General features: G+C 39.6%; 1 protein-coding gene across 1 annotated transcript; it reads left to right on the plus strand.

Annotated features, from left to right (window-relative positions):
• Nucleotides 1-441: 441 nt before the first annotated feature.
• Nucleotides 442-24,469, plus strand: MGST2 (microsomal glutathione S-transferase 2). The gene is made up of 5 exons (XM_054989485.1): nt 442-708; nt 16,653-16,752; nt 19,484-19,554; nt 20,942-21,023; nt 22,221-24,469. The coding sequence occupies exons 1-5, from the start codon at nt 456-458 to the stop codon at nt 22,351-22,353; spliced, it is 639 nt and encodes a 212-aa protein (XP_054845460.1). The 5' UTR covers nt 442-455; the 3' UTR covers nt 22,354-24,469.
• Nucleotides 24,470-24,891: the final 422 nt, after the last annotated feature.

Consider the following 24,891-nt stretch of genomic DNA (forward strand, 5'->3'; position numbering starts at 1 on the left):
TTTTGTGTTCCTTTTTTGGTTGTCTGTTTATTGTTTGTGATGTTAAAATCAAAGGCAGTTCAAGGTTTTTTTTTAAGGTGTCACATTCAAACTGTTCCATTCAAATTTTGAAACACAAAATTGAACATTTTGGCCATTTGTTAATATTCATTTCAACTATACTCACAACAGACCATTAACTTGTGGAACTCTACCTCCGTTCATAATGCTCCCTAGTTTGCAACAGAATATAACAAAGATGGAAACGTCAACATCGTAATTTAGAAGGCTGGGAATGAGCGACAGACAATGGATATTCTAGTGATTATCGATCCCCGCTTTGCTTGGCAGTTTGAGCTTACTTCTGAGTAAACATGCATAGGCGCACGCTGCGCATGTCTTTAAAAATTCCCTGAAGGATCGGCACCCAACTGGATGACCTATTTGTGCGGTTCAATTTGCTTTAATATTGAAGGATGGGAGCGGTCCTCAAGCTTCTTAAAGAGAAAAGGGTTAAGAACTCCGTTTGCTTGAAAGGAACCGGAGGCCCTGCTTTGCTTGTTCGGCTTAGGCGCGCTCTTGGCGCACGGCCCGCCCCTTTCCCTCCCAAGTCCTTCTTCCACGCGTCCCACGTTTTGTACTTGCGAAAAAGACCGGAAGGTGCTGAGAAAATGGCTCGGGATTTGATCTGGCTCGCTGCAGTATCCCTTCTTTCTGCCTGCCAGCAATGTAAGAAAATGGGCGGGAAAAGAGGGTGTGAGAGGCTTGAGGACCCGAAATAATAAGAGTCCCCTCACACCTTTCTAGTAATTTTGTAATGTTAAGTCTGGAAGGGTTTTTAAAAAATATATCGATATTAGTCGTTAGAACAGAGGACCTTTTCCTTGTAATGGGGAAATTATTGGAGGCTGCGCAGGCTGGGACTTGTTGCATTGTGTGTGCACGCTCATATATCATTGCTTTTCATTTTGGGAGCGGTTGAGCCTAACTTATTTCTACAACTTTCCCCCCCTCAGTCATACTGCTCATCCAGAAAGAAAAAGCCTGTATCTGTTTTAGATATTTTCATTGTGTGGGGTCAAGTTAGAGGTTCAGTTAGAATCTGGGAGACCGAGATTCAAATCTCCACTCTCCCGTGGAAACTGGCAGGCTTTGGGCCAGTCACTCTGCGCTGTAAATATTAAATGGTTTTATTCTGTCAACAAGGAACAAAGGTTTCTGCAAGCCTCCAGTGCAGCGTTACTGAATGTTGACAGAATATCAAGAAGAAGTGTGTCTGGTCTTCAGATCAGCTATTCTGGAAATACTGCTTCCCGATCCAATAGCAATACCAAAGTTTTGTTTGACTGCAGAGTGCAGACCAACACAGCGAACCACCTGAAACTATTTTCTGGAAATACTAATATGGTTGTTAGCACAACTGAAAATATTTGAGCATACTGTAAGAATCAGGGTGCCTGTTCTATCCAAGGTGTTCCGTTCCCTTGATTGGGGCTGAATCTGGGCTATAAAGAGTCCACTGCGAAGTCAGGGAAAGTTGGGGGGGGGGAGAGTCTGTAAGGTTTGAGATCTTTATTGACTAATGTTTTGAAATGGTTTAATTCTCTATAAGAAAACAACAGCAGGATGCCTGCAAACTAGGGAAGGGTGAACCCTTGAGGTTGTGGAGTACTCCAAATTGCCAAACTCTGGCTGAGCAGAGTGACTGATTTTGCTCAGAGCTGTCTTTGCCATCACAACTATCTGAGTCTCTGGTGCTGCTGGTGAAGACTGACAGCACTATCCAAAGAACACTTTCCTGAGAGTAAGGGCCAAGCTACAAGTGACGAATGACACTTGAACGGCAAGTGTATTTCTCCCTGTCCACTTGCGCTCCATCAATCCACTTGCCGTTCAAGTGTCATTCGTCACTTGTAGCTTGGCCCTAAGTCTCATTGAATAAACCTGAGTAGGATTCTGAGCAGACCTGCTTAGATGGCATTGTGAATCTCAAGGGGCACAATCAAGCCCTCATAATATAGCACTGCTTTTTAAAAATGGGTGCTGCAGGCTGCTTTTGCACCAATATCCTTCCCCCTACAAAATGTAATTTGTGAAATGTAGGACCAAAAATCAGGTTAATGATAACTTTCAGATTCCTCTTTGAGACATCTTAATGCTGCTGCTTAGACTTGGCAATGATTGTATTGGCCCTTTCATAAAGCTAAGCACTGCAAAAGAGGGTTGTTTTCTAGAAAATAATGTAGTATAAAAATTACAGGCAATGGCCAGCTATGACAAACAGATGGCTCAAAGGAAGGAGACCATCAGGGGACTGTTAGGAACAAATGAATAAGCAGCAAACTGCAGGAATGGCTGCCAGGTTACTGTCAAGTGCTTTGCAGTCATTGTTTTAGCATTGCCACGTGGTCACTCAAAATAAATGATGTGATGATTGATTAATTTGTGTTGGTGAGTTTGATTAAACTTTCAAGTCTCAAAGAGCTTTTAAAAATAAATTTTATAGATAGAAGGACCCCTCCTAGAATTATAGTCTCTTAGCCTTTATAAAAAGAAGAAGAAAACCTCTCTCTTGTGTAATGGGAGATGAGCACGCCAGTGCTGGCGAGCAGCCTCTGAGGAATTTTGTAGATGGTTATCAAAATGGCTGTCCATTGCTGTGAGGCAAGGAATAGCCTTGCTTGTTTTGATTCCTGTTTGGGTGAAAGGGTGTTGATGAGCACTTCATGCGTGCAAGGTCACAAAGAGAAGAACTAAGAGGGAAATAGAGCTTAAAAGAAAAACAGTGACTTGCAGGGTGAGAATTGTGTTTTGTTGTACTAGAAAATACCTAGAATATGACAGAGTGTTCTTGCAGTTGCATTCCACTTGGTCTTGAGAGACTCAACCAGAAGTTAGGATAAGTCCTTCATTTGAATCTCACCCTAGCTATGAACTCTCTGGTCTTAGGCAAGCTGCTCTTTTTCATTCTGTTTTCGCTTCCCTCCATAATACTGGCCTGCCTTACTAGGGAGAGGTAAGAAATACAAGATAATGGGGTTGGTTCCATCCAGCTTTTCTTCTTGTGAAAAATGAAGAAGGTCCCTGTGACCACCCAAAAAAAGGGCTATGCTGGGAATTCATGGGACCAGCATACACAAAAGCCATGTGGGGTCTGTAGTATGGAGGGGAATTGGATGAGATTGAGTGGAAAAGATGGCTCAATGTACACGAGGTACTTCTGTGATGTACTTCAAGTGCAAAGTGGTAGTGTTGCATCCCAATAGCAAGCAACATCACATTTCCCCAGCAGTTAGGAACTATAGTCGAGTGTGGTAAAATCATCTCCTCAAGTGCTTCTCCCCCACCCCTCACAGCCAGTTTTTAAATTATTTTTTAAACCACTGACAATAGCCTTCAGCCTGGAGAAGTGATTAAAGTTTTCATATGGCACTTCTCTTATCTGAAATTGTGGGGATGAGAGTTGAAAGTTCCTCCTACAGTTATGTCTGCACTTTGTCCCATTTAAAGTCCAAGCTGGCAGGACAAGGAAGAGCAAGTAAATGATTGGAAAGCTACTGCAATTTTTAAAAAATGAAAAAAGCTCTTGTAGCCAAATGACATCTTGTGCAATAGGAACTCAAAGTTAGTGAAACAACTTTGTTCTTGTTCAACTAATTTAAAAAAAATGTATCTAAACGCCCCATTATGCTATTTGATAAATCATAGGTTGAACTAAGAAAATTACTGAGTAGTACAAAAAGTTAATGATTTACACATTTCATAAATTCACATGGGGAATTTAAAGTTGTATTATTAGTAAAAAAAAATTAGTCTCTGTTCATTCCCATTTCTTGTTGGTGGATTACAGGGTTTTAAAAAAGAAATATACAATTGTATTACAAAATCAATTGCTTCTGCTTTTTGACTCCTTTGTCTAAACTGATTCATTTTATTTTAAATTCCAGAGGGCTGAATTTCTTAATGTTGATGATGAGCAAAAGCATATGTAAACACTTTCTTTGGATTCGGCTCTTCTTTTGGCACCAGTTGTACCAAATCTGGAAATCATGCAGTAGGAACCTAGTGATGGTAAAGTGCCATCTCTACAATTCTCTTAATTGCAAATTCTCTTCATTGCAAAATGAGCTGTGTATGTCTCTCTGAAGCAAGGAGATGGCATTAGATGAAGAAAAAAAATGGAAAAATTAACCTTAACTTTTCAGTGTAAGAGCCTTTCCAGAATATCAGTTTCTAGTGCAACGGATATGTGAATCAGTTACTTAGTGCTTGTGACATCACTAATGAGAAATGAAAATACTTTATTTAAGACTTTGGAAAGCTTATCAAAGTAGTAGGAAATAATAAGCCAAAGTAGTATAGCAGTTCAGTTTGTGTTGGGCTAGTGTGGTGTAGTGGTTAAGAGCACTGGAACTCTAATCTGGAGAACCAGGTTTGATTCCCCACTCTTCCACTTGAAGCCAGCTGGGTGACCTTGGTCAGTCACAGCTCTTTGGAACTTTCTCAGACCCACCCACTTCACGGATGATTGTTGTTGCGGGGATAATAATGATATACTTTGTAAACTGCTCTGAGCAGATGTGAAGTTGTCCTGAAGGGTGGTATATAAATCTCATCATCACCATCATTATTATTATTAAGATCTGGGAGATGCAGGTTCAAGTCCCACTCTGTGTGACCTTCAGCCAATCGCTTGTTCTCAACCTAACCCACCTCATAGGGAGAGATGAGGATAAAAGGCAGGCAATGAGCAGTCAGTGTGATGCGGTGGCAAAAAAGGCTAATTCAATCTTGGGTTGTATCAAAGGGGCCATAGCATCGAAATCGCAGGAGGTCATAGCCCCTCTCTATACTGCCTTGGTTGGGCCGCACATGGAGTATTGTGTGCAGTTCTGGAGGCCTCACTTCAAAAAGGATGTGGACAAAATCGAGAGGATGCAGAGGAGAGCGACGAGGGTGATCAGGGGTCTGGAGACTGAGCCCTACGAGGAAAGGCTGAGGGCCTTGGGAATGTTTAGTTTGGAGAAGAGGAGATTGAGAGGGGACATGATTGCTCTCTTTAAATATTTGAAAGGCTGTCATTTGGAGGAGGGCAAGGAGCTGTTCCAGTTGGCAGCAGAGGGTAGGACCCGAAGCAATGGGCTTAAATTACATGCAGAAAGGTACTGGCTGGATATTAGGAAATACTTTTTCACGGTCAGAGTAGTTCAAAAGTGGAATCAGTTGTCTAGGGAGGTGGTGAGCTCCCCTTCACTGGCAGTTTTCAAGAAGAGGCTGGATGAATATTTGTCAGAGATGCTTTAGGCTGATCCTGCACTGGGCAGGGGGTTGGACTAGATGGTCTGTATGGCCCCTTCCAACTCTATGATTCTATGAATGATAATAGCCACTTTGATTCTCCATTGGGGCGAAAATATTGTATAAATATCTATATAAATAAACAAACAATGATCAGTGGTATGTTAGGCAGCTTCATCTGTTCAGGTAATATATGCACACAATGTTAAAAAGTGCAAACAGTAGCAAAACTGCCTGCCCAAGTCCATTATGTGGAGCTGTCAGATCATATTACCAATCTGATCATGTCTTGGATTTATATTGTGCCTGGGTGGCGGGATCAGATTTAAAAAAATAAAATAAAATTACCTGCAAATGTCCCGAGCCTGCATTTTGCAGGTGTGGGAGAGGCAGTCTAAAAGTATTTGAATAAATTCAAGTTTTAATGTGCAGGGATTTATTTCTTATTTTATTCAGTACACTGACAGGGCTACCCAAGTAAAAACTGTAACAATCATAAGTTTCAAGAAACCTTTTATCAAAAAAAATAGATGGAAGTCAATGAAACTTAATTCCACGTAAATAAATGTGCCATTTTATGACTCTGAATTAGCAATCTGGGTTGCTCTGTTTTTATTTATAAAACATGTTTTGCTTTGGCAAATACCTGAATAAATATAATGGGCATAAGTCAAGTGAAACAATTGCCTTCTGAAATGGCAGCATTTGCTTTCTTCAACATAATAATGGATTTGATAGAATTGCATTCTAAGGCCTCTGCTGTATAGAGATCCATTTTGGTTGATTCCAGCAGGACTGCTGTGGAACATTGCATTATGAGGATCATAAGCTGTAAATGTGTTAGAAACTATCAACAGCCCATTATTTGCTTCCTTGGCCATTCCTGGAAGATTGGTAGCTACAAAGTACCTAAAATATGTTTTTCCACTAAGCGTATGTGCTGGGAGTGAACAGTTGGGCAGAATGACCTCTGGCACACCTAGCAAAACAAACTACAGTCAGAAGGTACAGCGATACAAGCTGCCAGCATCCAAGAACCATCTGTTTGTGAGCAACAAGCATTTCAGGAAGGGATTAAACCAAGCAGAAAATGCTGGGGTAGGAAGGGAATGAAGAATCTCAGCATTAGGTCAGCTCAGCTAGACGACTTTGTACATTCTGAACACATGTCCCCCATACTGGAAACTACAGGCCATTGATCGTGCTGCACCTGCCCCCTGCCCATGCCATGTATTCGATGGCTATCACCATGTGGTAAAGTGTTAGTTTTTTGCTACCAGTCATATGGATAGGAAAATGTTGACCATACCACCAGACATTAAAAAAAATGTTACTTTGTAGTATCATTGAAAAATAGCTCCATCTGTGTTTTTGAGCCATGATACATAAACAAATTCTCCTAGTAGTGATTGTGGTCATGTACAGCAATGTGAAGTGGGGAATGCATGGTGAACATATATACACTAGCCCAGAATGCTCAGATCGAGTTATTGCCAGGGAGTGTAGATGGAAGCGTTTAGGAATTGCCATTTGAAAATGAGGTGGAGCCATAACTTAATGATAAAGCACATTTATTTAATGCAAAAATTTCCAAGTTCAGTCCTGGTTTGGAAAGTTGGTTTATCAGTGGCAGGAAGGTTCCTGATGGGCTGTCGGGGGTGAGAGGTCAGCAGGGAAACCACTGCAATCCCAGATGGAAACTGACCCGTGGGAAGGGAGCTTGTATCAGTGAGAGAACCTAAGGAGTTAACCCAGTTCTGGAGCAGGTGGAAGCTAACAGGCAGCTAGCAAATTAGTTAGATCAGTTTCCCAACCAGAGTTTCACAGGACATTGTCAGGGGTTTTGTGAGAAATTGTGGAATAAATAAAAAAAATTGAAATACCATGAAGAATTACAAATATCCCTCAAAACAATTAAGGTTATGTTTAGTTGTATTTTGTCTGTGTTCATTTCATATTGTTACAGAGCCCCCTCACTTGTTTTTTTTTTAAGTAATATTTTTATTAACATATTAAAATCAGTGAACAGAGTTAACAAAGAACAACAAAGTAATAGTTAACTATATACAATTATGTACAGGAATACTTAATCACGATTGGTTATAGCTTTGAACAAGAAACAAGGATAACAGATAATAGTCAATAAGTCAGCTTTGTTAAGGTTCATATAACTAGATCTTCTTTGGGAGCTATTACTTCAATCTTGAGTAACAAAAAGTAAATGTTTGGGAGGATGCTGATCTGTGATAGAAATAAATTCAATAAATGGTTGCCATTTTGCCATAAAATCAGTTTCCCTTGGGTAATGTTCAGTTTGATATAATTTATCATATATTTTTTCTTGTACATAGTGATCCCAAATTTTTTCTAACCATTTATCTTTTGTGGGGATTATTTTGGATTTCCAATATAAAGCCAGCAAGTTCTTTGCCACAACCAAGAGATTGCCAATGAGGTCTTTTCTGATTTGTGGGATTTCAATTGTATCCCATAAATTTAAAAAAATGATCTTCGGGTCTAAAGGAATTTTATAGCCTGTTATTTCTTTAATATAATCTAAAATTTCATTCCAAAAAGATTCTATTTTAGGGCATCTCCACCAGCAATGTTTGAACGTTCCTATTTCACCGCACTCCTTCCAACAAAGTGGGGAGTTTGTTTTGGCTATAAGTGAAAGTTTTCTTGGCGTTAAATGCCACCTGTGAATTATTTTGTAATTTTGAATTTGAGATGTAATCGTTTTGGTGTTTAATATATTTGAAGTCCAAATTTTCTCCCATTGTTCTTGTGTTAAATCTATGTTGCAATCTGAGTGCCAGTTTGTTTGACATTTTAAAGTGTCAATTGGGTTAAGGGATAATAGGATGTTGTAAATTTTAGAGATTAAACCTTTTTGTTTAAATGATTTGGTGTCTAGTAAAAGTTCAAATTCGGTCAGGTTTTGTTTGAATATTTCCTGTATTTTCAGTTGTTGTAGCATGCTGGAAAGTTGAAAGTAAGTGAACCAGTGGATCTTATGTTTTGTTTTCTGTTCAATTTCTGTTTTGTTTATGATTCCTTGTTTTGTTGTTATATCTATAATGCGGGTCACGTTTGACTGAAGCCATATGTTTTTGAAGGTTTTAGTTTGCCCTGGTGGGAACCATTGTTGTTCTATAAAGGAAGAAAATCTTGAAACCTGTGGCAGAAGTTTGAGTCTGGTGTGCTCCCAAACATTGATTATTGACTCTAAGAAGGGGTTATTTATTTTATGGGTCCGGTCCTTTTTTTTGTTCCAAAACAGATTTTGAATGTTGCTGTATTCAGTTTCTGGTTCCAAGATAGTAATCCAATAAATTTTGTTTGCTGTAGTTAAAATTTGTATTGTATTGGACAGCCTGATGGCTGTCTGGTAAAGTTCTAGGTCAGGGTATTTAAAGCCTCCTTGCTGTTTTCTGAGTTTAAGAACTTTAAAGGCAATTCTTGGGTGTTTCTTCTCCCATAGAAATTGGTTTAGTATATTTTGCCATGATTTAATTGTCTTTTGTGGAATTGCCACTGGTATTGCTCTTAAGAAAAAGAGTAATTTTGGTAGGGCGAATGATTTAACCAGATGGTAACGTTCAAACCATGAGTGGGCAATTTCCCCCCATTTATGTAAGTCTGCTTTGATTTGGTTGATTGCTTTAATATGATTTTGATCTATTAGGTGTTTAAGATCATTTGGAATGGTTATTCCTAGATATGACATTTGCTTATTATTCCAGTGGTATTGGCTGATTTGTTTGATGTTTGTTATAGTGTTTGGGTTGACAAATATTGGAAAGAGCTGTGATTTTAATTGATTAACTGTAAGACCTGAAGTTGAGCCGAATTGCGTTAATTTGTTTTGGAGTGAGTATAAAGAAGTTACAGGATCTGTAATATAAACAATCATATCGTCCGCAAAAAGACTTAATTTATGTTGCTTGTTTCCTATGTTAATCCCTTGAATTTTTGGGTCTTCTCTAATAGCTATGGCTAGTGGCTCTATAGCCAACACAAATAAAGTTGGTGAAAGGGGGCACCCTTGCCTTGTGCCTCTTTGGATCAGTATTTTATTGGATGTTTGGTTATTGATGATGATCTGGGCTGTTGCTTGTGAGTATATAGAATTTATGATTTTTAAAAATGTTTCACCAAATCCCATGTGATGTAAGACTTGTTTTAAATACGGTATTTCTATGGAATCAAATGCTTTCTCTATGTCCAGAGATAAAATAATTGATTCTAATTGTTTCTTTTGACTGTATGAAATTAAATTGAGTGTTTTATAAATGTTGTTGATTATGTCCCTGTGTGGAATGAAGCCTGATTGATCTTGGTGTATGTAGTGTGAAATGAATGAATTCAACCTTTTAGTTAAGATAGCTGTGAAGATCTTATAATCTTGATTTAATAACGAGATAGGTCTGTAAGAGGTGGTTTTTGATATATCTTTGCCTGGTTTGGGGATTACTATAATTGATGCTGTAAGCCAGGATGGGAGTATTTGACCAGTGTTTAGGACTGTATTACAAGCTTGCATCAATGGATTAATGAGTAGTGTAGCGAACTTTTTATAGAATTCTGATGGGTAGCCATCTGGACCTGGTGTTTTATTGTTTTTAAGAGATTTGATTACTGCTAGTATTTCTTGTTGTGTGATAGGGCTGTTTAATATTATGCGATGCTTATCTTCCAATCTATTTAAGCTTTTAAGCGATTTTAAAAAGAGAGTGATTCTCTCCGTTTGGTGTTTTAGACGAATAGAGTTGTTTATAATATTGCACAAAAGTATCGAGAATTTCTTTTGTTTTAAATTGTAATTTCCCTTTTGTGTCATATATCTGTTTAATGATTTTGGATGATTTTTTCTCTTTTATTTTATGGGATAACAACTTAAGTGATTTGGGGTTATTGAACCAATAGTTTTGCTTGACATATTGAAGGTTCTTCAAAATTCTGTTGGTTTCCAGAGATTCCAACAATTTACGTTGAATCAATAAGTTTTTATATGCCTTTTTACTACCAGTTTTTTTGTGCTTGAGTTCTAGCAATTTGATGTTATCAATTAATTCTTGTTTTATAGCATTTCTTTTCTTATTTAATTGTGATGATAAGGAAATTATATGACCTCTAGTAACAGTTTTAATTGTATCCCAAATGATGCATGGATTTACATCATTTGTTGTGTTTTCTTTTATAGCCAATTCAGTGTTGTTACTGATCTCTTTAATGGCACTTTGGTTGTTTATGAGTGTCTTATTTAATGACCAGTGCCTTTGCCTCAATGATTCTTGGGAAGACATTAGATCGCAGCTAACCCAGGCATGGTCTGATATTGCTATGTTACCTATTTCAGATGAAAGTAACCTGTTTGTTGTTGTATTTGAGACTAGGATATAGTCTATTCTAGTATAAACATCATATTTAGGTGAGTAGTATGTGAAATCCTTTTCAGTTCCATGTAAATGTCTCCATGTATCTGTTAGAAAGTTATTATCCACAATTTCTGCTAATTTAGTATTTTTCCCCTTATATTTTTTGTTTTTGGGTTTGGAACGATCTAAATTAGGATTTATTATGTAATTCAGGTCCCCCTCCCCCCAAGATCAATTCTCCTTCCTGAAAGTTAGCTAATTTATTCAGACTGTCTTCTAGGAAGGGTATTTGGTCTGAATTTGGGGCGTATATTGAAGCTAGAGTGTAAGTTTGTGTGCCTATTATGCCCTTTACGAAAATAAATCTTCCTTTAGGATCACTCAAAGTGTTTTGATGCTGGAAAGTAATGGATTTAGAGATTAATATAGCCACTCCTCTTGCCTTAGAGGTGCCTTTGGCATGATATTGGAGATTAATCCAATTTGATTTTAGGTTTTGACTGTTTGTGGGATGGAGGTGAGTTTCTTGCAGAAATATGATATCTGATCTTGTTTTAGCCAGGTTTGTAAGGATGCGTTTTCTTTTGATGGGGTTACCCAAACCACGAACATTATAAGATGTAAATTTAATATTTGGTGACAAACTTGCTCTAATTAATTAAACCAATAGATTTCTTAATTATTTATGTTGATTAACTGTTTGTTAGTTAGTAGTGCTGTCTCAGAATAAATTAATACAATCAGGATTAAGAGCTTTTATTTTTTTCTTTTATTGGGGGGATGCCAATTTATGAATTGTTATTAATATAATCAGCTGTAACTAAATGGTAGTGTTGTGTTTCCCCTAATCAATTTCCCTCTGATTTGATTATTAATTTGCAAATAATGCTCTTAAATTATTTAATGGGTTTCTAATTTTATGACAGAACTTGCTAGCTTTATGAAATGGATTTTTATAATCAAGGATGGACTGTAAATATTAAATATTACAAGTTTGATAAAGTAGCAGTCCTCAGTTCGAATATATTTTAGTACAATAAGTTTTATATATAGTCTTTCTCTTCCAACCTTGGCTGGAGAGGTCACAGATTGTTGCAGTAATAGCTATTTGAATAGAATAGGTTTTGGGTTTTCCTTAAATACAAGTATCAAGTATGCTTAAACGAATCAAAACTATATAGGTTTCTTTGTTTTCAACTAGTGAAAATTTAATTAACTTGAATAATGAAGTTAGCTTTATATAACTTAACAATTTCCCTTGTTCTTTTCCAAAATTCCCCTTATCTCTCTTCCTCTCTCTCTATTTTCTGCTTGTAGATTCAGCCAAAACAGAGTAAGAGAGATGGTTCTGCTACTGAAGTGTTTTATTCACACTTCAAATATTAGTAGAAAATAAAAGAATATATATGAAAATAGTAGGATAAGTATATATTTATATGCTTGTATGTATGTGTCTACTTATAGTGTTAAAGCTTCACACCAAGTAGCTTAAATAAATTATAAAAGGGTTTGTCCAATTTCTCTATCTGCCTTCCCCTTTTCTCTTCCCCCTTGTTCCTTTACTGTTTTCTTTTGTCGTTAGCTTAATCAAATTAACTAAATCTGTTTATTTTTCCCTTTTTCCCTCCCTATCTCTTTCTCTCCCTTCCCTTCTTTCCCTTCCTCCTCCCTAACCCACTACACTTTTCCCTCAAAATCTTAGGTAACTATATAGCGATCTTCCCCCTTCCCTTAATATAATCTGCTTTTCCCTCTCACAGAGTTCTTGGCTACGAAGGTGCTATAAGCACTGAAATAAAAATTAATTCCAAAGTCTCCCCCTCCCACAATCCCTCCCAGCTAATTAATACAAACTGCACAAAGTTGAAGAATAAATTCCCCTAAGCCCCTTTAGCTAGTGTGTTTAATTCACACACTAGTTTGGTATGCACCAAAACTTACCGGGCTTAACTAATGGGAGTTACATTGAAAGGACCGAACTTCCCCCTTCCCTTTCTTACCCCGCTATTAGTTTTTAACAAGAAAATGTTATGATAGCGCTTCCATGAGCTTATTATTTCAGTTAATTTTCTGAGTCAATTGTCCCTTATTGGTATCTTACTTCCCTTCTGGGGCGATGAAGCTGATGACTGAGGAAATTTCCGTTTTTGAGAAGGCTTGCTTGTTTCCATCGGTTCTTCTAAGTTTAGTTCATTCAGCATTAAGGCTGCAGAGTCTAGATCTGAAGCGATGAGGCGACGACCTTTGTGGAAGACCAGTAGTTTCGTGTGGTTCCACCATTTGTATTGGATGTTGGCTCTTCTTAAGGCTTCTGCTGTTGGTTTTAGCTCTTTTCTTTTCTGGAGAACTTCAGTGGGTAGATCATTGTATACCTGAACTGGAGTGTCATTAAATAGTAAAGAGCCTTTTGATCTTGCTTCGCTGATTATTTTTTTTCTAATGATGGGGTCTGGCACCTCAATTATGATGTCTCTCGGCGTGCTCCTTTTTTTATGCTGGATTGCGGATCCAATGTGATAAGCTTTAGTTACAAATTGAGATGGTCCTTCTTTAATGCCCAGTAGTTTAGATAGCCAAGAATTTAGTGTTTTGGCTATATTCTCGTTTTCCATAGCAGACTCTGCAATTCCACGAAGCTTGAGATTTTTATAATGAGCTGACACCTCCAGGTAAATAATTCTTTCCTCCTGGCGTTCTAGTTTGCTGCAAATGTCTCTCACGTCTCTTTGAGACATGATGCTGAGTTCCATAGCATTTTCGGCTGTTTGATTTGTCTTTAGCAGTTCCAATTTGATTTCAGCTAGCTGTGTAGTCAGTGGCTGAATGAGCAGCGTCATTTGTTTGAGCAGATTTTGTTCCAGTTTTGCAAACTGTGCTTCTAAAGAGTGATCAGTGGGTATTTGCTGCTGCATTTGCTTCCAAAAGTTTTCCGTCGGCCATTTTGAGTAGCTCGGCCTTGCTGTGTTCTTGGAGCTCAATCTGTGCTGTGCTGCGAAAAAACTGCTGGAGATTTTTTGCTGATTTAGGGTAGTTCTTCTTTCCCCCCTGCTTCTGCTTTCTCATAATATATTAAAAGGTAAGCGTTATCAGCTGTTTTCGGGGTAAAAAGGGAGGGAGAAGAGGGAGATCTTTCAATGTGTGTCCATACCCAAAGGCTCCGATGCCACGCCCCAGCCCCCTCACTTGTGATAACAGAAAGGTGAGCCAAGAGAAAAAGCAGCATGGCAAATTAGATCATTCTAAAAAGCTGTCCCTTACACACACACTCAGAAACAGAGAGACACATAAAATTAAATTAAAATAAATAAAATTTATATAAAGCACCTCTTTACAAATAAAATTTCTTAACAATAATTTAGCAGTAATTGAATTGTACTCTCCACCATCAACTTTTTCTGGCTTGTAAATGTTTTCACAAGTAGGGGTTCCTTGGGATATAAAAAAATGAATTTAGGGGTTTGTCTGTAGAAAAAAAGTTGGGGAAAACTGAGTTAGATCAAGGCTGCAGAGAAAACTGAATAGGCTGTTATGTTTTGGTAGAATGATTCTCTGTAAACTGAATTGGCTTGTGAATTAAACCGCTATACCTGGAGGGGTCTCAATCTGATTATTGCAGCAAGAAAAAAGGGGAGAGCATGGGCAAACATCCACATACACACCCCAGCCTTTTACAGCCCTCTCTACTCACAGTCAGCAAGAAAGAAAGTCCAATTTGTCAAAGCTCCCACCTTCAGGCATTACAATGGCTGGTTGAAGTCTTCCTAAACTCAGACACCTTCCATCGCTGCTCTGCGTGGAAGTGGAGAAGGAAGGGAGTTCTTGAGGTTTTCAGGCTCATTAACAATGATTTGTTCTTAATGTCTGAATGCAGCCAATGGGCTTGATGGCCCTGTCTCCTCTTTAGTTCCAGGGCTAGTGGATCAGTCAGGAAAGCTTCAAGGTTGGAGATCCCTGTGTGTATGACAGATGCTAAAGAATCAAAATCATGATGTCAAGAGAACATAAACTAATGATAACCTGTTGGACCAGACCAAAGGAGCTGGGCGATCTACTAAGCATCCTGTTTTCCACAACCATCCAGGTGCTTCGAGGAAGCTCTAAAACAGGGCATGATGACACAAGGCCTCTCCTGCTGCTTTCCTCAGTAGTCACGTAGACATACATGTTGTCTGAACATGGAAGATTCACTTAACCATCATCATGGTTAATAGCCATTGATAGACCTATTCTATGTGAATATGTCTAAGTTTCTTTAAAAAAAACATCTTAAGTGACCTCCTTTTGTCTGCCCTGAATCTGTTTTGTTGGGTAATATGAGAGACGGTGAAAAAAAATTCTCTCTTCACTTTCTCTGCACTATACAAAGAGATAATTCCACCACTGATATTTCACTATGGATAGCTAAGGGATGAACACAAAGGCTTTACTGCCTCAGTGATTGGGGAATTGGTGTTATTTTCCAGTCAAAGAGACAAAAAAACAGTAAAGTTAGTTTAGGGCATCATAAAAATCTACCATTGCCCCTGTAAGCTTTTTAAAAATGCTGTATTGTTAGAATGTTTGTGAGCTGTTTTATTTTGCATGTGGGGTCCTGGAATGGAAACACTGCCCTTTAGGGCGATAATTTCCACACAGAGGTTGCATGAGAGATTAACCTGACAACAGGACAGGTGAAGGGGTGAATTTGAAGAGAGGGAGAAGAAACAGAGATGTTTTTTCTCCTGAGGTACTGGAGAATTTCTAGGGAAGAAGTTCCAGAGGGGGAAAAAACCTGGAGCCATGAAAAAGGCAGTTGACTGAAGAGTGGCCATCTTCTGTCATGGGCCTTTTGTTCTGAGATGATGAAAAAGATTTATCTTGCTATAGCTGTGGCTTTCTGTAGTTTGTGAAGAAGATACCTCTTCAAGCATCCAGCAAAATCTGCCTGTAATTTAGGCTTGCCAGTCCCCAGAGGGATTTCTCACCCCCAGCCTCTGCCCCCTGCCATCTTTCACATGGCTGGTGGGGGAGGAAAAGTTGCGGGAATAGGCCAGTGCAGGGGAAGTGCGCTCCCATGTGCTCCAGAGCACCCTGAGTCATGCCAGAAGGGTTGTCATCCTCCAGGTGGAGGCTGGAAATCTCCCAGAATTATAACTGATCTCCAGGTCACAAAGAGCAGTTCCCCTGGAAAAAATGGCTGCATTGGAGGGTAGACCTAATGGCATTCTACCCTGCTGAGGTCCCTCCCATCCTCAAACTTGCCCTTCTTCAGCCCTCCCCCCCCCCCAAATTTCCAGGAATTTCCCGACCTGGAGCTGACAATCCCAGGAATTATGTTATTCCTGGTGGGGCACTCCGGAGCATGCTTGCACAAGTTGAGTGCCCCTCTGGCATGACTCCCCCCATGACCCGCTTTCACCCCTAGGGGTCCTTGCAACCCCACTGTTGTGGGTCAGAGTCCAGGGAGCAAAGAAACCGATTTCTCTTTTTACCCTGAATTTGGCTTGGGTAAGCCACTCCTCTCAGCCCGAGCTCCCTAGCAGTACTGTGGGGATAATAACTACACTGACCTTTTTCACTGCTCTGAGTGGGGCACTAATCTGTCTAGAGGAGTGGTCTATAAGTGCAGTTGTTGTTGCTGTTGTTGGCAGTGCCTTGCTCAAAACTCGATACCTCTTGCTTTTCCTGCCTTTAAATAAAGTTGTTCAAGCACAGGTCAGAATTTAAATGGGGCATCCATAACAGTGCGGAGGCGTTTCACCTCCAGAAACGGCTTTTTCATTCATGATGTACTTTCCAAGCTATGAAAACTATTGGGACTGATCGAGAGAAAGAGACATGTTTGTTGTGCCAGTTCCTAGCTGACATTCAATCAAGAATATTTTGGATGCAATGCTTAAAACATTCTTTTGTGTTGGGAATTGTTTTACTGTAACTGTACCGTATGCTAAGAGAATGGGTGGTCCTTTTGAAGAACACACCTTTTAATCCCTGACCTTTCACTTTCCCTTGCAGGTCACTTTGCTTGGCTTGTGGGAAGATCAAGAATGAAGCACAAGATCATGCCGCCAACCATCTCTGGGCCACCAGAATTTGAGAGGACGTTCCGTGCTCAGTAAGCACATTAAGAAGCACATTACATAGATAACTAGGGGCCAAACTAGACACAACAGGGATCACCATGTATTTATTTACATGTCTGACTGTTCATGTGTACAGTGGAAGCTATCTTTTAAAAAAAACTAAACACAGATGAGGGGAGGTAATTCCTGCCTCCTCTTTATATCGCTGCTCATACCTTCTCTGAAACATTTTCATTGGTGGATATGCTGATTAGTGACCTGTAGTTTTGGTGAGTAATTTTAATTAGATCAACTTAAGGAAAGTGTTTTGTTATCAGCAGTGAGCCAAACTGGAAGAACTGTGTTCAAAGCAGCAGAGTACAGTGAGGTAAGAAGGGGCGCAGCAGGGTTTAGTTTCCTGTTCCTACTGTTATCGTGTACAGTCGGGAGTCTGTGACTATACTCTTGTCAGTGTGAATATAGCCCACCTTTAAATCCACATCAAAGTCACCTGACCTTTCTTCTACTGAATCAACTACAGGCTAAGGTTCTATATCCAGTTTAAAGGAATCCAGGCAATAACCTACATAAATGGCTATAAGGGATCTTTTAACAAAGCAGTGAGATGCCTTTACAAACCTGAAAGGAACATGGGGAATGTGCATAAAGTTAAATGGGATATAACCAGGGCTTTTTTTCAGCTGGAATGTGGTGGAACGGAGTTCCGGAACCTCTTGGAAATGGTCACATGGCTGGTGGCCCCGTCCCCTGATCTCCAGCCAGAGGGGAGTTTAGATTGCCCTCTGTCTGGAGATCAGGGGGTGGGGCCACTGGCCATGTGACCATTTTCACCGAGGGTGATTTAAACTTTTAAAAACTCCCCCCTTGTTCCAGCTAACTCAGAGTGTCGTCATTGACCCTGGGAACATGCGTGCACTTTGCGCATACACATATGGTACCAGGGGCTCCACCTCCCACCAAGAGTTGCCCCCTGTGCTGGCAACCCACTGAGTTCCACCACCTCTTTTCCCAGAAAAAAAGCCCTGGATATAACATCCTTTGTTGGGAATAATGTGAGGTTGGACAATTAACAACATGAGAAGTCAAAATAATACCAGGTATTCACAGTTCTAATAACCAATACCAGAAGCCCACATCAAAAGTCAGTCAGTTCAGTTACTCTACTTGAGCAGTGGCAAGAAATAAAGAGGTAAAGCAGGAGACAGAAAGCAGAGCTGGCTGTATGTATCTGTCTGTATTCTTCTGGGCAGCATTACAGAGTGGTTAGAATGTTGGACTAGGACCTGGGAACTCTCTCTCAGTCTGACCTACACTCAGAAGGTTGTTGTTAGGATTAAGTGGAGGAGGGGGGAACTGTGTGAAAAACCTCTGGGTCCCTGTTCATGGAGAAAAGCAGAATATAAGCATTTTTCTCTCCCTGTCCCTCTCCCTCCCTCTCTCTGAGTGAATTTTTGAGTTCCAAGGCAGGGATTTAAAAAACTGTGCAGCAAACAATCCAAAAGGGAAGAGAACCGGAAAGATGTTTTCGTATGTCCAGAATGGGAAGCTTTTGTAGCTGCACACAGAGTGTGGATCTAGCAGCAGCATATGATGTGGGTCCAATTCTTGATCCCAGTACAGAACAGGCAGTCGGGTTCAAAAACAAAAGATGGAAAGAATGTAGGGGGGGGCAAGGTGGGACTTCAAGTGTGTAACCTGACTGGACAAAGAAAGGCTGGGATGATTAAAGGTCTTGGGCACATTTTCAAAAAAGGTAAAAGAAGAGAGGTATCCAAGTGGAGAAGTGGGTATTTGGGAGCATTATTAGGCTTATGGGTGACATGACTGGTTGGTAATTCTAAATAGTCCAAATTAAATCAGTCTGAGGAAAGATTTTTTCCTTGGGAAATGTTAATGTGTCAGGGTTCTCTTGGAACTGAAGATGTGCTGATTAATTACTGAAAGACCTTGATTAACAGTTTGATTGCCCAGTACTGGGCAAAGTGAGGCTTCTGTTTGGAATGGCTGTCTTCTCCTTGAGCCAAAGGCAGACTATAAATAATGTAAATAAATAAATAAGTTGTGGTTCTGCTTACTCTGCTGGCTCTTCCATTTTTGTTGTGGTAACGTGCCAAACCTTGTTTACTGGTCTATACACTGACTGGGAAAAGAGAAGCTGGTCTAGATCAAAGGAGGGCTGGTGGAGAAAGTCAAGCTACAGCTGCATCCATGCATCACTGGATACTGAACTATAACAATCACTTGTAGTGTAGGACAATCCAGGCCAGTTGTGAATGACTGCTAAAGCAACAATGGTACTCCAGTATACAAAGATTTTGGTTAAAGCCTAAAATGAACGTTTGTTGGCCACACACTCATTTTTCAGTTTTTCTAAAAAAAGGACACTCCCTACCCACAACTCCTACTTGGCAAGTGAACAATCAGACACAAGAATAAATACACAAATTCCTTTGTCATGTCTACCGTGGCACACAGTCTGGCTGTGTGTCATGGGTGTTCCACTGCTTTTGAAGGTCTCGGAGCAGTAGCCTGTGTGGGGGGCGAGGTCACTAGGAATGTTGAATTTTGAAATCTCTCTTTATTATTGAACTGATCTAATTTGAAAGAAATAGTGCTACAGCTGGTTAGGATCTTTGCGATGGAAGTTTTTGGCCACTCATGCCAAAATACATGTACCCTACTGATGAATAAATACAGGCTATTTAAAATGGTGTATATTCACCCTGCTTGTGTAGGCCATATTCTAATCAGTTTATTCCGTAGGCAGAACTGCGTGGAGTTTTACCCTGTCTTCCTAGCGACCTTGTGGATTGCTGGATGGTTTTTCAATCAAGGTAGTCACAACAATTGCTTTTGTTAAATAATCTCTGGATTTTTAAAAAAAAATGCTTTGCACATTACATTTTACTGTTGTGCCTTGGCAGTTCTCCGTGTTTATCAAGACATTTTTGTTTAAACAGAGAATAATGTTAGTTCTTCTTGCTATTTATTCCCCATTGTCTCCTCTTGATAGATTTTAACTGTTCTTAAATTTATTGGATTATTTGGGTGTAACAGTTTTGTGTTTATTGAAGTGGGTCCAGGAGAAGTGGCAGAATAAAATTGATTAAAATACTACTATATTAATTATATTAAAATAATTGGTTACAGATTATGCACTATTCAATTTAAATAATTAAGTATTCCTCATTCCTGATTTGCTTAGCGGCGGCGGCAGCATTGAAATCCGTTTGGATGTGGTTATCCTGCATGTCTGCCCTCCCTTTGAATTTTTACGGTTTTGGAGATGGTTTATTTTCTTCCTCATTTGCCTTGAATAGTCAGGATTTTCAAGCAAGGATGCTTTTGTCTCAGTGGCACCACTGGTGATGTCACAGCACAGAAATACATTTTTATTTTTTGTGCATGCTTATATCTCTCTATCAATATAAGGGCTCAGTTTTTTAGAAAAGGATAGAAAACGAACACACTGTGGCTCCGTCACCATCCTTAAGTTCCCCTCCTGGTAGTCCCAGCTGGAGAGCCCCACCCAGGCTGACCCAGAGCCAGGAAGTGGAGGCCGGCACTGGTGGAGCGAACCAAGTTTTGTTGGGATGGAGCTCAGAGAGGCATCAGCTATGTACTTTGCAAATTGCACTGCCTTTTCTGGCACCAGAAGTAGCCATCTCCCTTCCCAGGCCACCAGGGCCTTTGCAGTTAAGAAAAAAATATCAGATTATTATTGATAAATTGATCTACCAATGTAATAATAAGTGCAGCAGGTTCTCTGAATTCCCAGCTTTCATTTTTTTTTAAAGTAAGTCTCTAGCGCCTTCCCTTGTGGAGATAAAAGGAAAAAAAACGTATCTCCAACAGAATATCAATGTATCAATATGAAATAGAGTATTAAAAAACATCAAAAACAAAAACAGGAATGGGGGAAGGAGAAGAGAGGCAGTAGGAAAAGGAGTTTGGTGATGAGGTGAATGGGGGTAGGTGGGACATACAAAATCAAAAGAAACATTATGCACCAGGGGAAAAATGAATTCAAAATCAGAGTAAAAGCAGCCTCAAAAGAACTGGGAAAATATGGGAAGAAACCAAAACGAAAGGCAAACAAATGTGTGCAGAAATCAGTGGATAAACTGAAGCAGTATGGGGCCAGAACTAATGGGAAAAAAACCTCTATGCAGAAATACCCATCATGGTCTTGCTGACTCTCTGTCTTTTAATCTTTCTCAGAAATAGCTGCAATTGTCGGTCTGATATATATGTTTGCACGTCATAAATACTTCTATGGCTATGCAGAATCTGTGAAAGGAAGGTAAGAAGGATCGCCAGTTATGTTCATGTTGGCTCCAGATGAAAGTTTATGGACTGCCATGAAAGTTTTAGCAGTTGTGTATCAAGATGCATGAAAGGTCTATGATGGAGAGCCTTTGCTAAATCATTGGCTTGTTTAGCAGAAATGTACCATGTTACAGAACAGGGAAAGTCAGAACTAAGTATCTCAGTATAATTGTGGCAGATCCTTTTCCTCTAGTAGGTCACATATTTTGCATATGTGACCCCCATGGTCTTTGTTACCTGCTACCTGAAACTTTTAGAAGTACAAGTATGGGGTTAGGTGGTAGGCAGAAGTGATGGAACTTATATAGATCTTTGGGCTAATCGGTGCAAGATGGCTTTTTATATTCATTAGACCCATGAATTTCAGTCCGTAATCCAAGGAATTCTGATGTACCTTGGGAGCTCCTTAGTTGTAAAGTCATTAGCGGTGGAAGAAGTTCCTTGAAAGATAGATTGCCAGCTTCCTTCAATTGTAATGCTGCTGTAGCATGGTGGTTAAGTGATTGGGCTGCAAATCAGCGTTTTGCAGATTCAAATGCCACTATTGCCATGAGCTTCGTAGGTGGCTGTGGGTAAACCACTCCTCTCTCAGCCCTAGCTCCCTAGCTGTATTGTGAGGATAATGATAACACTAACTTGTTCACCACTCTGAATGGGGCAGAAGAGTTGTATATATATAAGTGCAGTTGCTGCTCCTGTTGTTATTGTTATTATTATTAATGGCCAGCCAGAAGGGAACATTTTATACTAGGGCACATCCTCATTTCCTGCAAGCGGCCAGGCCAGTAGGTCTGACTCGAGCTCTGTGTGGGCTGGCATTTGCCTGGAATCATGTCCCTGAATCCTCTGGTGATGCAGCCTATCTGTCTGCTGAGCTATCACCCATGTGGATAGGTTCCCTAAAGGAGTAAGGTGGAAATGCTCTGCTTTATATCATTGTCTTCTAACTGGGGTACAGAATTATTGCAATCAGTGGTGACTGCCTACTGATGTTGTGAATTTACTATACGTATCTTCAACTTTAAAATTACATGATTCTAAAAAGCAGAGGGGAAATCAGATGCAGTGGGAACTATTTTGAAATCAGTTTCTCTGGTGGTTTTTCCTGTATTATAGCTGTAGAAAGTACACTTGTGTAGACATGTAACTTTTCTCCATTTTTATCTTTTAGGTTAAAAGGTTTTTATTTGACTGTGGTGGTTTTAATGTTCCTGATTGTCTTGGGCACAACAGGAATTACAAATAGCTTTCTGGATGAATACTTGGACTTCAATATAGGAAAGAAACTACATAAACTGATCTAAAGATTCTTCTTTTACATAAATCAAGTAGATGCTTCTCTTAGCTATCGAAAAGGAAGATAAGCGAGGGTTAATTTGCAAACAGTCTGATTTTTTTTCACTAGCATTCCCTTGCAGTGCAAAATGTATGACTTTCCTGAATTTGTTTACTTTCATCCATGCAGAAACAGTCTGTCAGATTGACAGAGAGACTATTTAAAATGCATGTATATTTTTGAGATTCCTGTTTAATATTCTGCTTTCAGACAGGCAGTAGTGCACAACAACAGCAAACTTTTAACCATCTAGAAATCGAGACACCAAAATATGAGCAGTTGTACAGCGCACACAGCTCGTATTGAACTTGGCTAACGTTCCTCTATTCTTCATCTTTGTTTTTAATTTACATGTTTGTATTGATTTGGAACGTCTGTGATGCCTACGAATGCTTGGGACGGGAAGTTTAGGGAGGAGGGAAACGGCTGCAGAGGACCTCGTGCCACTTGAGAAACTGAGCCATCCGGATGAAGTAGATCGTCCAGAGTTTTGTCCTAGGCCTGTTCAGACTTCTCATATACTGAGAGTAATAGTAGTATCATCTAAAACAGTCAAAAGTTTACTGGCATACGGTTTTCTTTTTTAAATAAATGATTCCAGTAATTTAAACTATCATACTGCTGTATTCTACATTAGTTAACCTGAAATAAAGGCTACTAGAAAGTGACTCCTGGACAACTATCACGGTTCTAAATTAGCGGACCTGTTTCATCTAGGCACATGTATTGAAAAAGTAAACAAATTCAACAGGCAGCAGTTGTCCCACTAAGATGTGATGTGGCCATAGCTGAGGCAGGCGCCCCTGGAATTCTGGCATCCCAGACCGCTGTCCACATAGCCTGTCTGGTTAGCCCATCCTTGTCTTAAACTGATTTCAAGTAAATGGGATTTTGTGGTGGAAGAGAAGACCATAGATGACTTATAATTTAGATGACTTATAATTTTAATAAAAATGAGAATTTTCTGAGAATCAAGGCTTGAGTCTGTTCTTGGTTTAATTAGTTTTTAGTTTTGTACTGTGAGTGGTGGGAGGGAAAGAGTGAGCATGAGGCCAAAGACTGATGTCAGATAAAAACAAGATGTGAAGCAGTCTGTGCCAGGCTCTATAATGAAACTGTCAGACAAGCATCACATCCATCAGTCTGGGCCACCCTGCTTGCTCTCTTGCTTGCTGCTGCTGCTGCTGCCACCGCCATAGTTATTCTTGAAGGAACCACCTATATTTAACTGGAAAGAGCATATGGTTTACATCTGTACACTGAACCTTCCCACACACCACATCATGAAAATATTGGATAGGTGACTCAGCATGCCTTGGACATTGGGGAGCACTGCATGTGACTGTGTGTGTATGTGTTACCTCCCTGACAAGTGACTTTTCTTTGATTAAAATGGGAATTCCTCCTCACTCCTCCTCTGTCCCTGTCTTCATTGAGAGAGTTTCAGGTGGGTGTTGATCTGCAGTAGAAGAGTCTAATAGTAGTCATGTCTAGTAGTAAAAGGCCAATGAGAATTGCAGGGTATGAGCTGTCAGAGCTTTGACTCTGAAAAGCTATGATGTTCCCTCATCCTTAAATCAGAGAAACGGCACTGGAGGTGTTTTTAAAATTCCAAAAATAACTTAAGTAGTTTATTTACATTAGAGGAGAAAGGTCAGGTGATGTCAGGGGTTGCAAATTTCTGACGTAAAATTCAGAATATGCACAGACTTCCCTTCTTATGCTCTTCACTGTTACTTTTTAAAATATTTTTATTTCAATTATTAACAAAACTGTTTACAATATGAAATACAACATGGATAAATTGTTAAAAACTACATAACAGAGAAAGGTTAAACATGGAAAGACAAATTCAAGTTGAATGATCTGATATATTTTGGATTATAGATTCAGGATTGTTTGGTATATTTTATTGGGAGGATATAGATTTTCTTTAGAAATGTATTCAAAAAAAGGGAACCATTTTTCCATAAAATTTGTTGTTTGGGGGAAATTTTCAGCTTGATAGATTCCATCATTGATTTTTTCAAATAAAAAATGGTCCCATATTTTAGAATACTAACTGGTAATTCTCTTCACTGTTACTTGAGGGCAGGGCTTTTTTTCAGGGGGAATGGAGTTCCGGAACCTCTTGAAAATGGTCACATGGCTGGTGACCCCGCCCCCTGATCTCTAGACAGAGGGGAGTTGAGATTGCCCTCTGCGCCGCTCAGCAGTGCCGAGGGCCATCTCAACTCCCGTCTGTCTGGAGATCAGGGGGCGGGGCCACCAGCCATGTGACCATTTTCTCCGAGGGCAACCCACTGAGTTCCACCACCTCTTTTCCCAGAAAAAAAGCCCTGCTTAAGGGTTATGTTTGGAGGCTTTGGTTCCCTTGTTTTCCCTCAAGCACTCTAGTATACTTTCTTTCAGTATTCTCTTTCTCTTCTGGGATTAGGAACTTTCTAGTACTCCAAGCTCCCTCTCTTCACACACCAGGGTTTTCCTTCAGTTGTTAAATGAATCT

The sequence above is a fragment of the Eublepharis macularius genome, chromosome 10, assembly GCF_028583425.1.
Source record: "Eublepharis macularius isolate TG4126 chromosome 10, MPM_Emac_v1.0, whole genome shotgun sequence".
In the NCBI taxonomy this organism is placed as follows: domain Eukaryota; kingdom Metazoa; phylum Chordata; class Lepidosauria; order Squamata; family Eublepharidae; genus Eublepharis; species Eublepharis macularius.